A 19,071-nucleotide genomic window follows, 5' to 3' on the forward strand; every position below is an offset into this window, starting at 1 on the left:
GTGTCCCGGGTCAGGGAAGAGCAGTGCGAAGGTGGGGAGTGGGGAAGCACGGCCAGGACATGGAAAGGAAGCCAGTGTGCTGGAGCCCCCAGTGAACGAGGGGGGACGTACCTTGTAAGAGGCTGAAGAAGCAAATCAGTTAAATGGTTACAGGGCCTTAGAGGCCTTGATAAGAAATGTGCATTTTTGTCTGCTTTAAGAAGCCATTGAAGGGTTTTAATCAGGCGTTGGAGTGCCATGGTATGATTCATATGTTTAAAAGATCCCCTAGTTTTATGGACAGAGAACTCTAGCAGGGCATGAGCTGACCAGAGAGCAGTTAGGAGGCCACTGCCACAGTCCGTGGTTTGGAGGAGGGTGATGGCAGTGGGAGTGGAAAGGAGTGAATGGAATCAGGATCTGTTCAGAGGTAGGACTGACAAGGTTTTCTGATGGATCCGATCAGACAGCAAGGAAGGGAGTATGATGTGGATGTAGAGGAGGAGGAATCAGCCTCCTAATCCAGGTCACAGGCTAGAGGCAACATGGATTTGGGAAAGTCAGGGAGGGCGTTGGACTTGAGAGACAAGCTGAATCTCAGATGCGCTGAACATATGCGCCACTAGAATCGAAGGTAAAGCTAGTTCTTAGGGATTGCTCCCTCCTAGGTCGCACCTCCCTCGAGTGTTTCCTTTCTGCTTCTCTTGCCTTGTGGCAGGTGCTGCCTCTGAAGGCCATTTGCACCTCAGGACTGGGCTACGTTAGGACCGTGGACTGAGAGAACTGACCTGTTTTTCTTCTGGCCTGTAGGCTGGTGGACCACTTGCTGGCTGCTGCCATAGCTTAGACTTTTACAAATTCTGACAGGTATTTTAAAGCCGGGCACAGTGTGACTTACACCTGTACCCCCATCTACTCAACAAGCTGAGGTGGGAGGATTGCTTGAGCCCAGAAGTTCAAGGCTATAATGAGCTGTGATCATGCCTGTGAATAGCCACTGCACTCCAGCCTGGGCAATAGAGCGAGACTCATCTATAAGGAAACATTCTGATAGGCATTTTAAAGGAAAACCAGTTTTTACTCACTTACGTCCCCTGAGGGACTGAGCCAGAAGAGAGCAATGGAGGGGAGAGCATGGGCTTGGAGCCAGATTAATTTGCTAGCTTTGTAGACCACCCCAAGTTATTTAACCTCCCAGTCTCTCTCCTACAAATAAGGGAACAATTATTTCTCTCATAGGTTTGTTAGGAGGAGTAAAAAAATATTGGTGGCCAGGAGCTGTGGTTCATGCCTGTAATCCCAGCACTTTGGGAGGCCAAGGCAGGTGGATCACTTGAGGTCGGGAGTTCGAGACCAGCCTGGCCAACATGGAGAAACCCCGTCTCTACTAAAAATACAAAAAATTAGCTGGGTGTGGTGGCGGGTGCTTGTAATCCCAGCTACTCGGGAGGCTGAGGCAGGAGAATCGCTTGAACCTGGGAGGCGGAGGTTGTGGTGAGCCAAGATCATGCTATTGCACTCCAGCCTGGGCATGTACATATATGTACATATATATATATATATGTAGTGCTAGTATAGTGCCAGACATTTTGAGTTCAATAAATGACCCATATAAAGCAAAATAATTTGATGTTGGGGAAAATGGAGCTGCGAAAATGTTAGCCTGCCTGGGCATGGTGGCTCATGCCTGTAATCCCAGCACTTTAGAGGCTGAGGTGGAGGATTACTTGAGCCCAGGAGTTCAAGACTAGCCTGGTCAACAGAGTGAGACCCCATCTCTATTATAATAAACATTTAAAAAATGTTAGCCAATAAGCCATTCATTCATCAAACATTAATTGAATACCCAGCGTGTGCTCCAAGCACATGGAAGCATGGAGAAATGAATCACACATGGTTCTGCCCTCGGGGAAGCATTGTCTGGAAGTGAGAGAGGTTTGATCGTTTCTGTACTGAAGGACTCTACAGCTAGAAGAGGGATGCAGTTGTGTGGGGTCTTGTAGGGTGTTAAGAGGTTGGTGTGCAAGGCACCAGGAGTGCCTGCAGTAGAAGTTCTTATTAAACATGCACCAGCAGGACTGAAGTCAGAAACCCTGGGAACTTGTGCCTTCCCACCCCTGCCTCAGCAGCTAAGTGTCCCCTCTCACCCTCACTCTCACTCACACCTGCCTTCATGCCATCACAGGAAGGGTGATAGGACGGTTCTACGGAGAGGATGGGCTGCCTACCCCGGCACTGACCCGGGTAGAAGCTGTGATCACCGGAGGCTTGGAGTCCAACAAACTAGAACTGCAAGAGAAGCAGACATTCCCGCCGTGCAACGCGGAATGGAGCTCAGCCAGGGGCAGCCGGCTCTGGTGCTCCCAGAAGAGGTAAGCAGGCTCCCCTTCTTCTCCTTTCTGCCTGTCCCAAATCCAACTCCTAGGCCATCCTGCCTGCAGTATTCAGTGAATTCAGGAATTGATTGTTAACCCCGGGGAGCTTTTTCAAAATACTGATAATAATTCTCAACTTTGGCTGCATATTAGATCTTCTGGGGAATTGCCAAAATTACGGATGGTCAGACCTCACTCCACTCAACTGAATGGGTTGAGACTTGGACTTGAGGCCTGGGCATCTTTTTATTTTTTCCAAATTCTCCAGAGATCCTGCTGACACAACCTCGGCCCGGGAATGAGAAGGCACGAGCAGGATTTCTTGCTTTCTTTGGCCTGTTCAGCCACCTACGGGCTTTGGTTTCCTGTTTGACAGCACAAATCATGCCTGTCTATAGGAGAGGGACGAGGAGGTGGAGAGGGTACATGCAGTGATGGCTTCAACTGCTGTCTTAAAAACAGGTGAGGCGGGCATGGTGGCTTATGGGCCACACCTGTGGTCATGGCTACTTGGGAGATTGAGGCAGGCAGGTTGCTTGAGCTCAGGAGTTGGAGTCCAGCCTGGGCAACACAACAAAAAAACAGTAACAAAAAAAACCACTGCAAATTCGGAGTTCTCAGCCTTAAATGAGGGGAGCAAGGGCAAAGGCAGCAGGAAGGAAAGCTCCTTCTTTCCTGGCCGCTAGCTTTGAAGAGACAGCTTCTCCAGTGTCATCTCAAGAAAGAGGGGACTGTGAGAACCTGGCCTGCTCACTTTATGGAGAGAAGCTAAGATAGGCGTGGGCCTTCCTGTGACACAGGCCTGAATGCAGGTAGTCAGAGAGCACTGGTCTCTGAGACTCCAGGAGGCCTGCGTGCGTTCAGATTGCTTGACTTTGCTTCCTTGGGAACTGCCTCCTTTTCCCTCCCCACAGCCTTCCCCTCTGTCTCCTGAACCTCTTCTTGCTTTCATGACTGAGTAGTTCAGGCTCTGCCTTCCCCACAAAACCCTTCCAGGGCCACCCTAGGGAACTGAGGGGCCCTATCCCTGTGCCTCAGCTCAGGTTGTTGTTTTCTGTTCACCTGTGTGTGTCTCCCATTAGACTGAGAGGAACAAGTGCCGAAGGCAGGGACAAGGTGTGGAGTACGGATCACCAATGATGGGATGGAGGCTGGGTGGGAGAGGGAGGCATTTGGGTGACAGCCTTATTCTTGGTAAGCTAGAAGTGGGATGTTTTCTCACTGGGTGGCAGTTTCTCTGACAACAGGCACCGGAAATTGTCTGAGGTATCAGTTCCAAGAACCTCAGTTTCTTTTTTGCAAGGCCTGTGAGTCCATCAGAGACTGAACCCAGTACCCTGAGATGGGCAAGGTCCCTCTGCCCAAGATATAGGAGGTTGCTCAGGTTGTTGGGCCATAGCTGAATCCTCCATGTCTGAAGCCTAGTGCCATCAAGGACTGGACCTGTGGGGCACAGGACAGCTTGCAGCTACACTCTATGCCAAGGGCTTCCCAGAGAAGGCCGACCCAGGTGGCCAATTGCCCACCCTCACCCAAGTGCCCCAGAGAAGAAGGTGAAGACCCTGGCCTGCGCTGGGTTGTAGTGGGGAAGGAAGAGGACAGTCGCACCCAGACACTGCTTCTGAGAAGCTCACAGGCCAGCAGGGGAAGCCCTTTCACAGCTGTTACCACCAGTGCAGGAACGTGGTACTGCCTCCTAAGAAGGAGCAGGGCAGGGGCTGGGGAGCACAGTGAAAGGAACCATGGACTGTGCCCTCGGCCTGGGGAAGGTGGTGTTGGCCCTGCAGGGGAAGCTGAAGGATGTTAGGAGAGAGCATGAAGGCTCAGGGGCTGAGCGCTGTAGCCTGCTGCCTTGGGAAACACTCTGGTAGGCTTCTACTTTTCAGAAGGCCTGGCTCTCTGCTTCCTGCTCTCCCCTTCCCAGAGACTCATGAGTTCTCACGTTTAAGAAGTCCTCTTTCCGTCTATCCTTAGTGGAGGTGTGAGCAGAGACTGGATTGGCGTCCCCAGGAAGCTGTATAAGCCAGGTGCTAAGGAGCCCCGCTGCGTGTGTGTGAGAACCACCGGCCCCCCTAGTGACCAGATGCCGGACAACCCTCCACACAGAAATCGTGGGGACCTGGACCACCCAAACCTGGCGGAGTACACAGGCTGCCCACCGCTAGCCATCACATGCTCCTTCCCACTCTAAGCCATAGCCTTTTCTGTTGATAACACACAGAGAGCTCTGCCAAGCACCTGAGTAGGCCCTTGACACTTGTGTGCCCTGGGATGCCCCCTGGGGCGAATCAGGAGGGTCTGGAAGGACTCTGGCTGTATTCTGCAAATGTGGCTCATGCCCCTTACCGTGGCTTGGCGTTGTGGTGCCTGAGGGACAGCCGGCCACCTGCCCAGTACTGGTCAGCTTTTCACCACTATTCCCTTTGACCTACCGGCCATCTTCCTCACAGCCCTCAGATATCAACAGGCACAAATAAGACCAACTCAACTTGCACTTGAATTTACAACCAAAAGCCTGCTGGGTTGATTACAGCTGGGCCAATACAGTAAGAGGCAATAACAAATTAGTGTGGGTTGATTCTGGAATTGGAAAAGCTTTTGCTTGTATGGATATAGCAAATCCAGATGTCTCTGAACAAAGCAACAATTTAAAGCAACGACATTTTCTCTCCTTTAAGCACTTAAAATCAGATGTGGTGTGTTTTCAAAGGCAGAAGTCTGCATTTTGAGCAAAAGGTGGTTTCCCAGCTCTAACAAGGTAACTGGTTAGCATGACATTAAAGTTCGGGCAAGGCTGCAAACTTAAGGTGGCTGGGCTTGCTGCTTGCCCAGTGGTTTGTATGTCCAGGGTCATCTGGCAAATGTCATACCTGTTATCTCTTGACTACTTGTTAAGGTAGATGGGGGCAAGGAGTGTTCCTACTTCAGACGGAGAAGTGGGACCAGCACTACCACAGACAGCGCTCCACGGCCTCTGTGCATCGCCTCGTCAGAGCCTCTACCCGGCTCCCTTTCCCGCTCAGCCTCACCCTCAACATCCACTAGCTTCCTCCCTCTCTGTCACTGTCTCCTTTTTCTCCATCATTCATTTCACTAAATCGCTTTCCAGATTCACAGACTAGAAAATGGAGGCTGCCTCCCCCTCACTGGCAGACCCGGCTCACTGCCCCTATGGCCACAGCTATTCCTTACACTTGGGCTCTGGCTCATGGCTCCTTTTGCCTGCCCCCACCATCTTCCTCACCTTCCCCTCTTGTACCTTTAACCTCTCCCCGCCTCCTGGATCTTCCCCCAGGTATGCATCAAACGGCTCACTTCTCTCACATCATAAACACTCCCTCAACTCCAGTTTTGGCTTATACTCACTAGCTTTGCTTTTCAGCCCCATTTGCTCTAAAAATCAGGAGAAATTCTGCATTGGCACATTGCGTGGTGACATTCAGTTCTTACCTTTGTCACACTGGACACTGTGGACCGTGGGGTCCTCCATGAAACCCTCGCTGGGCTTTCTCCTGCTTCCCTTTTTGTGTCTGCCCATTCCTTCTTAATTGCCTTGAGAACCCCATTTTGCCTCCACAAACCCCTTCCCATTGGCTCCTCTCACACCAAATCCGGCAGTTACTTAGACCGTCAAACCTGCACCTCTACTCCAGGCAGCTTTCCAGAGCATTTCACCTTCCCCTCCCATGCTGCTTCTAGTTCTCCAAGTGAACGGCACCACCAGCTACACGTACAGTCAGCATCTGAGCAGCCATCACACTCCATCCTCCCTTCCCTCCTCCTAACCCGCCTACAGGTCCTGGGAGCTCTGCCTCCCTCATTCTCTCCTTTCCCTTCCCTCTTATCTGTCCCTAGTACTCTTCCTCTGGCCTAGGCTGTCATTTCTCACTTGGATTACTGAAGGATCCTAACTGTACTCCCTCCCTCCAATCCCTCCTCCATACTGCTGGGAGCCATCTTTCTTTCTTTTTTTTTTTTTTTTTTTTGAAATGGAGTCTTGCTCTTTTGCCCAGGCTGGAGTGCAGTGGCGTGATCTCGGCTCACTGCAACCTCAGTGGCACGATCTCGGCTCACTGCAACCTCCACTTCCTGGGTTCAAGCGATTCTCCTGCCTCAGCCTCCCAAGTAGCTGGGATTACAGGCATGTGCCACTACACCCAGCTAATTTTTGTATTCTTAGTAGAGATGGGGTTTCACTACGTTGGTCAGGCTGGTCTTGAAATCCTGACCTTGTGATCCGCCCACCTCGTCCTCCCAAAGTGCCAGGATTGCACGCGTGAGCCACCGCGCCTGGCCAAGCTCTTTCTTAAAGATGATCAAGGCATCCCCCATTTAAGCCTCCTCAGAGGCTCCCCTGATCTATAAGGACTGAGTGCCAGCTCCTCTGCTGCGTGCCACACGAGGCCCTTCTGTGGCCCCTCTCCTCTTAGGCCTGTACCTTTCCCATCTCCTCCCGTGTGCACCTCCTGTCCAGCCTCCCTCTCACTGCGTTACGTCTGCAGTGCCTTCACACAAGCTGTTTCTTTTGCCTGGAATGACACTTCTTCCTCCAGTGAATTCATCCACCCTGTATTGCTTCAATATTCAGCTCAATCAGGCCCCTCTTGGGAGCCTTCATTAACTGTTGGGCCAGCAGTGAGCTATAGAGGCACTTTCCCTGCTCCCATAGCACTGTGCTCATGTCACAGCGGGCTCTTACCATAAACTTCTTATCATCCTCTTGCACTGGACCTCAGACATTCTGAGGACAGAGCCCCAGTGTGATTCGGCTCCGTACCCCTATTTCCACATGACTCGGCTCCATACCCCTATATCTACATGACTCAGCGCCGCACCCCTATATCCACATTACTCAGTGCCGTACCCCTATATCCAGATGACTCAGTGCCGTACCCCAATATCCACATTACTCACCGCCGCACCCCTATATCCACATTACTCAGTGCCGTACCCCTATATCCAGATGACTCAGTGCCGTACCCCAATATCCACATTACTCACCGCCGCACCCCTATATCCACATTACTCAGTGCCGTACCCCTATATCCACATGACTCAGCGCCGCACCCCTATATCCACATTACTCAGTGCCGTACCCCTATATCCAGATGACTCAGTGCCGTACCCCAATATCCACATTACTCACCGCCGCACCCCTATATCCACATTACTCAGTGCCGTACCCCTATATCCAGATGACTCAGTGCCGTACCCCAATATCCACATTACTCACCGCCGCACCCCTATATCCACATTACTCAGTGCCGTACCCCTATATCCACATGACTCAGCGCCGCACCCCTATATCCACATGACTCAGTGCTGTACCCCTATATCCAGATGACTCAGTGCCGTACCCCTATAATCCACATTACTCAGCGCCGTACCCCTGTATCTACATAACTCAGAGCCTTACCCCTATATCCATGTCTCAGCTGTGTACCCCTATGTCCACGTGACTCAGCACCATGCCCCTATAATCCACTTTACTCAGCACTGTACCCCTATATCCACCGCGCCTAGCATGTGGGAAGTCCGTGCAGAGTTGTGTCCTTTTTTTTTTTTTGAGACAGGGTCTTACTCTGTTGCCCAGGCTGGCGTGCAGTGGCGTGATCATAGCTCACTGCAGCCTTGACCTCCCGGGCTCAAAAAGATTCTCCCACTTCAGCCTCCCGAGTAGCTGGGACTATGGGCACGTACCAGCATGCCCGGCTAGTTTTTTATTTTTGTAGAGATGGGGTTTTACCTTGTTGCCCAGCCTGGTCTCGAATTCCTGGGCTCAAGCAGTCTGCCCACCTCGGCCTCCCAAAGTGCTGGGATTACAGGCGTGAGCCACCGCACTTTTTGGAGATAAGGCAACAAAGGCACATAGAACTGAAGTCACTGAGCATGGACCTGAGCCTAGAACTCAAAGCTCTGGATGCCTGATTTGGTACCGTTTTCACTCCTCCATATTTCTGTATGTCTCTGCCCTCCCTGGGGCAGGACCAGGAGCAGACAGAAAGAAGAGCTGAAATTAGGATTTTCTTCTGAGTTCTAGGCAGTCCCTGAGCTCAGTGCTGAGACTTCTCTATTAACTAGAAACAGCCCCCAACTCCAGGCTAACTGGAAACTAGTACTGTCCCTGATTTAGTCCTCCTTAGTCATTCAGCAAATAACTTACCAAGCACCTACTATGTGCCAGGTATCACGTTAGGGTTGGGTGGTCGAGGAAGCAAGACTTCTGACCTCAGGGGACTTATAGTATGGTGGAATAAACCCAGTAGAGCAGCCAGAGGCTGTCCTTGCGGTAGGAATGCAGGGAGAGTGTGAGGTCAAAAAACAAAAAGAAGCATTAGTCATTCCAGCCAGCTGCGGGCTCTGGCTGTGCCTAGAGGGTACCTGATCTCTGACTGATGCAAGACCCCTGTGCACAGGCTCCAGGACAGACTTAGCTGGCTTCAGCAGCCTGCTCAGTTCCTTGCTCAGTTGAGAATTCATTTCCTTTTTGATACTTACCTTATGGTACTTATACCTTCCTACTTAATCTGGTAACACATCTCTCATGTCAGGGCAAAGGGTTCAGCAAAGAATTAGGTTCAGCAAGAATAGGTTGTCATTTTAATGGCCCGAAGGGCTCAGCCATGAGAAGCTGGTAATTACTGGAGAAATGCCTGGCCTTTCCCTCTCCAGTACAGGTGGCCCTGGGCGAAACCATGGGGAGAGGAAGGGCAAGGCCCTGATGGAAGTCACAGATGAGCTCAGCTTAGGCTGAGCATGCAGTTAGACTTGCGGGTAGAAGGAAGGGAAGGAGAAAACATACATATTGGGCAACTCTGCTGGGCCAGGCCTTGTTCTCATTTCATCTCTACGCCTGCCTTGAGAAGTTCCCATGTTATGGCCCAGAAAAGGGGCATAAATGTCTCCCCACCTCTTCTAATAGTTACATCAACCGTCGGGTGACAGAGCTGGGCTTTGTGATGCGAGTCTGATCTCTGTCACACCAGTGAGCACAATGTCAAGGCAAAGCCTTTGCAGCTGCACTCCACTCCAACATTGTGAAGGAGGCCGGACGCTTATAATCCTAGCACTTTGGGAGCCCAAGGTGGGCGGATCTCTTGAAGCCAGGAGTTCGATGGAGGCCAGCCTGGCCAACATGGTGAAACCCCATCTCTACTAAAATACAAAAATTAGCTGGGTGTGGTGGTGCGCACCTGCAGTCCTAGCTACTGGGGAGGTGGAGGCTGCAGTGAGCCAAGATCACACCACTTTGCACTCCAGCCTGGGCGACAGAGTGAGACTCTGTCCCAAAACAAACAAAACCCAAAAATAAAGAAGTCATCTTAAAGAAGTTTCAACATTTGCCTTTTCATTCTGAGATTACAGTTTTCTATAAACATCTAAGAGTGAAGAGTCTGAGGTTTTTTGGTCACAGCTGAGCCACTGCACGACCCTCGCCTCACCCCAGCTCAGCCACTGCGTGACCCCTGCCCTGCCCCACACTCACTTTGCTCAAGGCAAAGCTGTACTCTGAAAGCTGGCCCCAATGGGGAGGTTAGGACTGTGCCTGCTCAGAAGTCTGTGGGTGCCCCTCAAAGAAGGGCAAAGACCCTAGGCTGGACCCTACCCTTGAGAGTACTTCCTACTGCCAGAGCCCCCAGATTTCTTCCAGTAGCAGCAGATACTACCAGAAGAGCCTGCGGTGCACACACCAGAATCTGGGTACCTGGATGAGGAGGACACATTACTGATCACCTTCCTCCAGGCAACCCTGTAAGGACTACGGTCCGCCCCCATTATGTAGATAGGGAAACAGAGGCAAAGAAGTTAGGAAACTCGCCCAGAACTCTCAGCTAATGAATGAAAAAGCAGAACTAAAACCCAGTGCTCTCCCTGGCTGGGGAAACGTGCAGAAGTTGATAAACCCAGTGCTCTTCCTGGCTGGGCAAATGTGTGGAAGTTGATGTGCCTGGTTACTGTTTGTGCTTTGCTTATCATAACCAGTGACAGTGTGGTTAGCACTGTTCGCCTCAAGGGTAGCTGTGAGGATTACTTGGGATTGTCATGTGGAAACACTTAACAGTGCATATTAACTATGAGAAAAGCCACTGGAGAGTGAGCTTTATGAGCTCTGTCACCACAGCTAGTCTGACCTAGGGGTAAGCAAAATGGAAGACAGGAAAAAGGGAATACATTAGCTCAGGAAAGCGTGAGGGCCACGTGAGCTGCTTGATTGGTAACGATTTCTACAGGGGCTTTATGGATCACTAGATTTTAATTTGCAAGCCCTGAAACCGTCCTTAGTATTCCCTGAAGCCCACAGTGCCAGTCGCCCTTCATGCCTTGGCCAGCAGAAAGCTCATCATGAATGGATCCTCTTGAGAACTTCAGAGGGGTCAGGTGACGGTGACTAAGACTGCCTCAGTGATCACGCTCAGTGCTAGGAGCTGAAATCTGGGCCAAGAGCACAGTGAGTTCAGGCAGCTACTATGTTTAAAATAACTACTTTCCGGGACCTAAGCCATGAGGACATAAAGGCTTTAAGAGTGATACAGTGGACTTTGGGGACTCAGGGTAAAGGGCTGGGGTGAGGGATAAAAGGGTCCAGTGTACACTGCTTGGGTGATGGGTGCCCCAAAATCCCGGAAGTCACCACTAAAGAACTTCATGTAACCAAACACCACCTGAACCCCAAAAACCTACTGAAACTTTTAAAAATTAAAAATAAATACATAAAATAGCTACTTTTACTGCTGTCAACAGCATGTTCCTGAAAAAATGTTGGAATTCAAACTTTCCTGGAGGGCAACTGGTCAAGAAACTTATGCACGTCAGGAGTTTTCTAAAATTTGTTTTTAATGCTTATTGGTACTTCTGCATTAGAAGTAACTACAAATGTCTTATTAAAGTTTCCACTTTAAATGCACAATTTTACTTCATTTTATTATAAGGAATTGTTACAGAAAATGCAAATATCAGTATTTGAAAAATACATTCCATTACACAGACTCCAAAGAAACAATGCTGATAAGCGCCATGGTCCTCTATGATACCATCACCCCACACTGAGCACCGCCCCGAAGGGGCTGGAAGCCAGGTGATCCACCCAAATGTGTGCCTGCAGTTTCTGTCCAGCTACTGCCCCTCCTCTGGGATCACGCAGGGATGTCGTAACAGCCAACTCCACACATCTGCCAAAAAAAGGGCAAGTCATCAAGGCGAGCAGTCTCAAGACTCCCTAGCTGCAGAAAACCAATGTTGTCAGTTGTAACAGGTTAATATATTATTTATGCCACACAAAAAAGGAATTGTACAGGCAATGATCTTCCAAAGAAAGTCTTTAAGGCATCTGTAACTTCTGGGAATTTCAGCGTTTTTATCTTGCCAGTCAGCTCTTCACTAAATTACTTCCACAGAGTGAGAAGGTGGCTCCCAAGTCCGTTTGGCGAGTTGGTGCCGCCTGCTTCCTCTGCCAGCAGGCTGGGGTGGGGAGCATTGGTGCTTCAGGTAGTTCTTCTGGGACTTGTCCCAAGGGAAGCAAGTATCTGTCATGGAAGCATTATTACCCTTACTTGTTCCTGCTACTGTCACCTGGGAAGTTAGCTTGCCTTTCAGGGCCGAGCATTACATAGTTCAAAAGTGTTTTTTCTCCAGATAAAAGACACCTAGATGGAGGTCAAGGCTCTCCCCTTTCCCAAGACGTTCCCTGCACTCTGTGCGCATGGACAAGGTTAGTGCAGAAACGGTTCCATATGGCAGGTGTGGGACATGAGCGGGGAGGAGTGGAGAAACCACACACACACTGAGATCCACACAGGGACCCATTCAGGGACAAGAGTGAGGACACAGAACGGGGTGGTCAGAAATGACTCAGGGCTCTGAGGTAGAGGACTAAAGGTCACGTAGACCCCACTCCTTGGAGAGAACGTGGCAGGTGAACTGAGCAATCGAATCCAGCCTCAACTAAACTCGTAATTGGGGTTGACTGTGCACAGGCCCAAAACTCCAAATGGAACACATGTTCTAACACATCGTTCAGTGAGACACCACGAAAAAGATGACTGAAAGTTCAAAAGTCCTAAGTGTAGGCACTTAAGTTTATGGGAAATTTCGGTGTTAGAGGATCATAGCAAATTAGTTTAAGCCATTCGATTTATATATAGCACATGGTCCGTACCTTTGTTTTAAAAACAATGACAACAAAAGACTGTTAAGAATACACTGGATAATAAATCTGGCGATGAGCAAAGGGCAGTTAAGAGCAAATTCAGCATAACAATGTTGACTGTCGCAGCAAATTATGTTTCAGTAAAGTTTATTTTTCCTGCTGTACTCATTCAGAAGTGGCAACTTTCTGAATGAATTTAAGTTTTTGCTACTAGCACTTAAGCTACCGATGAACACTTACAACAGCAGGTTTGTACTCAAGTGCTGACAGCAGGGAGAGCACGGGAAGGGCTGGAAGCACGCCTAGTCCCAGCCAGGGCAGTGCACGTTGGAGTCAGCTCCCACTCAAGCAGCCTGCTGAGTGCAGCCCAGCGAGCGTCCACGTGGTCGGGGCGCTTCCTAAGTCTGTGGAAAGAGGCTTTTCCTGTATCCACATGGATGCACCCTGAAGCCAACGGATAACAGGACTCAATGTTCTCCCAGTCCATAGCTGGTCAGTACCATTGCTATCCCTGGACTCAGGCTTAGAAACAAGCTTGAATCAACATATTTTAAACATGATCTTAAGATTCTAAGTGCAATGACAGGCAAGATTGTTACTGAAATTGGTATGTAGGGCATGGGCAGAACAACCGGCCTCACCCTTGACTCATCTCCCACATTCCTTTTGAAGAACAGGTATCCACGTACCAACCACTTCAATTCATATCCGAACCATGATTCTCTTACTTTCTAACTTAGGTAACCAAGCTACCTAAGCCCTGCCTGCTTCCTTATGGCCCTTTTCAGGTAATAGAAAATGGAAATTGACCACATGCCTCACATGGCCAAATGTTTGCCAAGACTAGCAGAGTTTTTCTTTTAAACATTCTGTATGAAATATGTCAGACTGGGGACAGGGGAACTCTTCTAATTCATTGTTTTTCTTTTAAACATTGTGTACAAGCTTATATTAACATAGAAAGCATATATATCTTATAAATCACAGAAATTTTTTTAAAGTAGTACTCCAGTTTATCAGCTCATTTTACACACATATTTAGGCAACAGAATGTATAAATCTACCGCAATACAGAGGATACACTATCCAGAAAAGAATGAACAAAAAACAGGCTGTTGCAAAAATATTTAGTCCCTTTACACATATATTCAAATTTCATTAATGCAAAAAAAATGTAGTGGTTATTAAATGTCTGAAAGAATCAGTATGTATGATTGAGATTGTTAATCTCTGAGTATAACACATATTGTTCATCTCAGAGTTGTTTTGTTTTAAAGCAGTGGTAGATGCTTCTCTTTAAATGTGCATTTTTTAGAAACTGGCCAAACCTTCAAAAGAAAAGTTTAACACCTCATGGTTAATATATGTACTAACAGCGACGAACGCCCAACAAGTTCTGGCAGCCTCATCCAGCACACAAGCCAGAGACTTCCAAAATAAGGTGGCGCACACGTGGCCAGGGCCCTTGGCTGGTGGCCCTTCATGGGGCAGGGCAAGCTACACAGAACTGGGACCAACAGCACTCACAGCATCACTAGGGAGGATTTCAGCAAGAAGCGTTTGTGTCAAGGACATAGGACCTGCCGGCCTGAGGCTGGAGATGCCCTTGGGGCTGAAGCCTTGGTGACGCCCCCTCTCATCACTTGGCCTGTATGAATCTCTGGCTCTAAAAGATGCTCTGTAGTTTTCTCTTGGAGATTCGTGTGAGCTGAGGTCCAGTCAAAGCTGATCATTAGAATCACTGATGCAGGGATGTGTGAGGGTATTTTTGAATATGGATTTTTAAATTGGAATCACCAATAATGCAGCTCTATAAAAAGTGCAGCACAATAAAAGTGCGTTTCCTCCAGCACTCTCCAGCGGCAGAGTGACTGAGGACTCCACAGACAGGACGCAGCAAGACGAGAGAATGAGACGGCTGCTACGAGGTGTCAAGCGGCCCAGCTGCACTCCTGACACCTCAGTAGCATGAACACTGTAAAGCTTTCAGTTGTTAAGGCCACGATTTTTCAGCTCTCATCTTTGAACCCTGTTAAGAAAGATTTCACCTTTTTAAAAGGGGTAGCTCACTAAAAATACAGCTTAGCTTAAAAAGAAAAAAAGAGTTCAGGGCAAGAGGATCCTATTATCTTTATGAAAACACTGTGCAGAAAAGTCCACAGCCACTTACCCTACAGTAAAGCCAGCTCATTAAGTAGCCAGCTTCCTACGCTGAGAGGCTCTGCCTCATCAGTCAGCCCAGGCGGGAAGACTTCATGGCTGCTCTGGGAAGGACACCAAGCTACTAGAAGGGAAAATGGTTTTCCAAGTGTCCTTGTATGTTGCTAGCAGAATGGGGAGAGGTCTAATTCCTAATCACATTTACCACTTAGGCCGAATGGCCTGGTCCGATTAGTGAGACATCTAGTGAAATCGATCACAGTCTGACACACATACTGACAATCATATGGAATCATTTGAAATGGGATCTATCACACCATGGTCCTTAATCATTCCAGTCTATTGCCGCAGGAAGACACCTGCCAGCTCCTGCTCTGGGTGGGGTCAGGCTGGTAAGCAGAGCAGCTGCTGGGGAGGTGACCAAGGACGTGGCCTGGACCCTCCGGGGGGCTCACTAAGAGACCCCACCCAGAGTCAGTACATCAAAACAAATGTTGCAAACTCGTACAGGCTTGTTCAGATCAAACTTTATAATAGGAATCTCCTTGGTCGAGCATTTATGGCAAAGAAGACGTCCGCAGTGACGACTGTGGAAGCAAAGAAAGGAAGTATGAGAGGAGCGCCAACGACAGACTCTGCTTCCTGGCATGTGAGGACAACCGCAGCAGGGCCTGGCAGACAAGGCGCCCGCAATGCTACTCTGGCAACTCTGCCAACTGCCAGCCAGGTTGCTACAATTCATGTAGAATTTTTAGTCTTTATGAAAACAAAACTCTAGTCAATCATTATGTTAAAGCAATACCGAAGAAGGCTTTTTTTTTTTTTTTTTTGAAGCTCAAGAGCAGCTCAGGCCAGGCACAGTGGCTCATGCCTGTAATCCCAGCACTTTGGGAGGCTAAGGCAGGCGCATCACTTGAGGGCAGGAGTTTCAAGATCAGCCTGGCCAACATGGTGAAACCCCGTCTCTACTAAAAATATAAAAATTAGCCGGGAGTGGTGGCGCATGCCTGAATCCCAGCTACTCGGGGGGCTGAGGAATGAGAATCGCTTGAACCCGCGAAATGGAGATTGCAGTAAGCCGAGCTCCTGTCACTGTACTCAGCCTGGGTAATAGAGCAAGACTCTGTCTCAAAAACAAAAAGAGCAGCTCAGCACTATCTTTTTTTTCCTTTTTTCTTTTTTGAGATGAAGTCTCGCTCTGTTGCCCACGCTGGAGTGCAGTGGCGTGGTCTCAGCTCACTGCAACCTCTTGCCTCAGCCTCCCAAGTAGCTGGGATTACAGGTGCCCACCACGACCCCCAGCTAATTTTTGTATTTTTAGTAAAGACGGGGTTTTGACGACCCCCAGCTAATTTTTGTATTTTTAGTAGAGACGGGGTTTTGCCATGTTGGCCAGGCTGGTCTTGAACTCCTGACCTCAAGCGATCCGCCTGCCTCTGCCTCCCAAAGTGCTGGGATTACAGGCATGAGCCACCGCACCCGACCTATCTATCTCATTTTAATGGGAACAGCCCCTTAGTTCTCGGCAAAGCGGCCCATACTGAGGCACACCGTGAAGGCAGTAGCTCTTCTCAGCTTTGCTGTAGGCAGGAAGTCAGGAAGGATGGCACAGGCCTGGCAGGCTGCCTGGAAACTGCGCACCTTCAGCTTCTAGCAGGAAAGCCACCCGTCTGCAGGCTCCCTGCCTTCCCTACATCTCCCTTCCTCAGTAGGATCCTTGGGTGTGCTCATCTCATCCCTCCATTTGGTCAAGTTTTGCCCATCAATGTGCAGGACCCAGGCAAGTTCATGGCCTATCCTGGAGAAGGGGGGAAGCAATGGCATCAGCAGAAGTCCCCTCACTCCTTGACAGTGACGCTGGGGTCTTACCAGTGATGTTTGCGAGTGGTGACTCCAAACTTGGCAGTGCACTCATAGCAGTAGGAGCCGTCACACCATGGAGGCTCCTTGGACAGCATATCTGTAACACAGGGGAGAGGACTAGTCCTGTCAAACAGCGATGGCGCCAGGCAAGCCCCAGGGCTTAGAGGGAGCAGGGAAACAGACCAGTAAGTGAGGCAACACACTGCCACATGACATAGGTGACGAAGGAGCAATAGGTTCTAAGTGGTTCAGGGCCAGCTTCCCAGAGGAGACTGGAGAATCAGCCCTTGCCCGGGAGACTTGGGGAGAAGGAAACAGTGGTCAACAAGGTGAACCAGTGTGATGTCTGTGGGGGAAACACGTAGTCAGGGATGGCTGGGACGGAAGGCACGGTAGGGAGAGAACAGAGACCACACAGCTAGAAAAACTGGCCAGGGGAACAGAGGATGGGATTAAGACGAGAAATTGAGGAGGCAAAATCTGTAACTCAGCAACTGAACACAAGTGTGGGATGTGAGCGGGAGCAGGCAGAAGACATGGGTGATTTCCAGGCTTCCGGAGAGAGTGCCTGGGTCTGCAATGGGACCGTGGGCAGAGCAACTTATGAGAAAGAACTAAGTTTTCACATCTAGGTTAGGAGTTACCAGTGCAGACAGGAATGACAATCACTTGGATTTATTGGCTGAACTCTCACTCTATCCCAGGCACTGTCTGACTGCTCTACACAGAGAGGTCCACTGAGCTCATGGGACGGAGCAGCACGTGAATCCGTCAGTTCCTTCTGAGTAATGGGATGTGTGTGTGTTGCCGGCCCTGTGATGGGCACCAGTGCTGAGCTTCTAAAAGGCTTAAGTGCATGGCTGAGGGAAGGTGCAGTAGACCAGATGTCACAAATGCTGTCCTTCAACCCGACTCTACCACAGACCAGCTGTGCCCCCTGGGCAGGTCCTGTGCGTCGCCATCACATGGCTACCAGGGATGTCTGAGCTTGTTTTCCTGCCTGTCTCTCCCCACTGTGGGTGATGACACAGCACAGGCACTCAAGACATTCTGATTCTTTCTGTCACCTCAGCAGGGAAGAGTAAAGATTCACAAATATGAAATCAGGAGGGAAGCACTCCTTTCTACAAAAGGGACACAGGGGAGGGAGAGCTGATAGGGGCTGGAGCAGTAGGCCATTTTGAAGGTTCTAGAGGATCTGAGTCAGTCTCAAGAGGACAGGTGTGCAGATAAGTGGCCAGGACACACAGGAAGGGTGGCCTGCCTGGAGCTTCGGCATTTCTAGAAGGTTGTGGGGCGTGGGAAATGAACAAGACAGAGTGCTTTGAAAAGAGACTGTTCACAGTGACCTTCCCAACATGCTCAAAAGTCCTTCACTTATTCAGAGAAATAGTCCCAGCTACTGCCAGGAAACGAGTGGTTCCGATCCTAAGGCATCATGAGATTGAAACATCACCAGTACGATACATCGCGATAATAACACTGCAACTGTGCTTGCACTGTAAGAGCAGAAAGCGGGCCACTCACCTAGCAGTCTGAACAGGAGCTGCTTGGTGGCGACCTGGTAGTTGAAAATGTTGACTCCCTGGTTGTTATTCACCCCGAGGCGAGCCCCCGACCGGACGATGGCGCGGCACAAGTTGGCATTCCCTTTCATGTATGCCAGGAGCAGCACTGGAAAACAAAAGCACGCACAGGGCTACTTCCCACCCGGCCCAGCCCAGCAGCCACAGACGGAGGACGGAGGACAGCCGAGGGCAGAACAGACCGCTGGCAGGACATCTGTTCACAAAGTCCCCCCAGACACACAGGGGCCCCGAGGCTCTGGAGAGAACTCTGTGGACAACCTGTAGCATCTTCCAGTAAAGGATGTGGCCACGAGCCAAAGAATTCTAGAGCAGCTGCAGTTTCCAAGACACCATCTTTCCCACGTAGAGCTTGGGCTGCAAGAGAGCTGAGGTCGCACAGGTGGGGAGGGATCAACACAGAGGGAATCATCTATTGTGGTCTCAGTTGCCTTCCTCTGGCATGAAACACTGGTTTCTCCACAAAGGACAAAGTTCTTTTCACCAGTGTAGCTAAATCTAAACCTACGAGTTGTGTACACACCGGTTTCTCCACAAAGGACAAAGTTCTCTTCACCCAGTGTAGCTAAATCTAAACCTACGAGTTGTGTACACACCGGTTTCTCCACAAAGGACAAAGTTCTCTTCACCCAGTGTAGCTAAATCTAAACCTACGAGTTGTGTACACACCGGTTTCTCCACAAAGGACAAAGTTCTCTTCACCCAGTGTAGCTAAATCTAAACCTACGAGTTGTGTACACACCGGTTTCTCCACAAAGGACAAAGTTCTCTTCACCCAGTGTAGCTAAATCTAAACCTACGAGTTGTGTACACACCGGTTTCTCCACAAAGGACAAAGTTCTCTTCACCCAGTGTAGCTAAATCTAAACCTACGACTTGTGTACACACCGGTTTCTCCACAAAGGACAAAGTTCTCTTCACCCAGTGTAGCTAAATCTAAACCTACGAGTTGTGTACACAC

At 49.6% G+C, this 19,071-nt stretch overlaps 2 protein-coding genes across 9 annotated transcripts in view; one reads left to right on the forward strand and one right to left on the reverse strand.

Moving 5' to 3' along the window:
* The window catches only part of LOC100447644 (neuferricin), a 46,817-nt gene that overhangs the window by 10,108 nt on the left and 17,638 nt on the right, over positions 1–19,071 (forward strand). For 2 of the 4 annotated variants that reach the window (XM_024235184.3, XM_054535384.2), the window contains 2 exons: positions 2,165–2,351; positions 4,329–5,041. In XM_024235184.3, the coding sequence (XP_024090952.1) occupies positions 2,165–2,351; positions 4,329–4,545 (404 nt within the window). In that variant the 3' untranslated portion in view covers positions 4,546–5,041. Of the gene's footprint in view, positions 1–2,164; positions 2,352–4,328; positions 5,042–19,071 lie in introns of those variants that run through there. The other 2 variants (XM_054535382.2, XM_054535385.2) reach the window with 1 other exon arrangement.
* Positions 11,172–19,071, reverse strand: part of ANKFY1 (ankyrin repeat and FYVE domain containing 1) — a 99,573-nt gene continuing 91,673 nt past the window's right edge. For all 5 annotated transcript variants that reach the window (XM_063717958.1, XM_009251146.4, XM_002826859.5 and 2 more), the window contains 3 exons: positions 18,052–18,198; positions 16,531–16,621; positions 11,172–15,248 (listed from right to left, as the gene is read on the reverse strand). In XM_063717958.1, the coding sequence (XP_063574028.1) occupies positions 15,116–15,248; positions 16,531–16,621; positions 18,052–18,198 (371 nt within the window). In that variant the 3' untranslated portion in view covers positions 11,172–15,115. The remainder of the gene's footprint in view (positions 15,249–16,530; positions 16,622–18,051; positions 18,199–19,071) is intronic.

This window comes from Pongo abelii, chromosome 19, assembly GCF_028885655.2.
Source record: "Pongo abelii isolate AG06213 chromosome 19, NHGRI_mPonAbe1-v2.0_pri, whole genome shotgun sequence".
NCBI classification, from domain to species: domain Eukaryota; kingdom Metazoa; phylum Chordata; class Mammalia; order Primates; family Hominidae; genus Pongo; species Pongo abelii.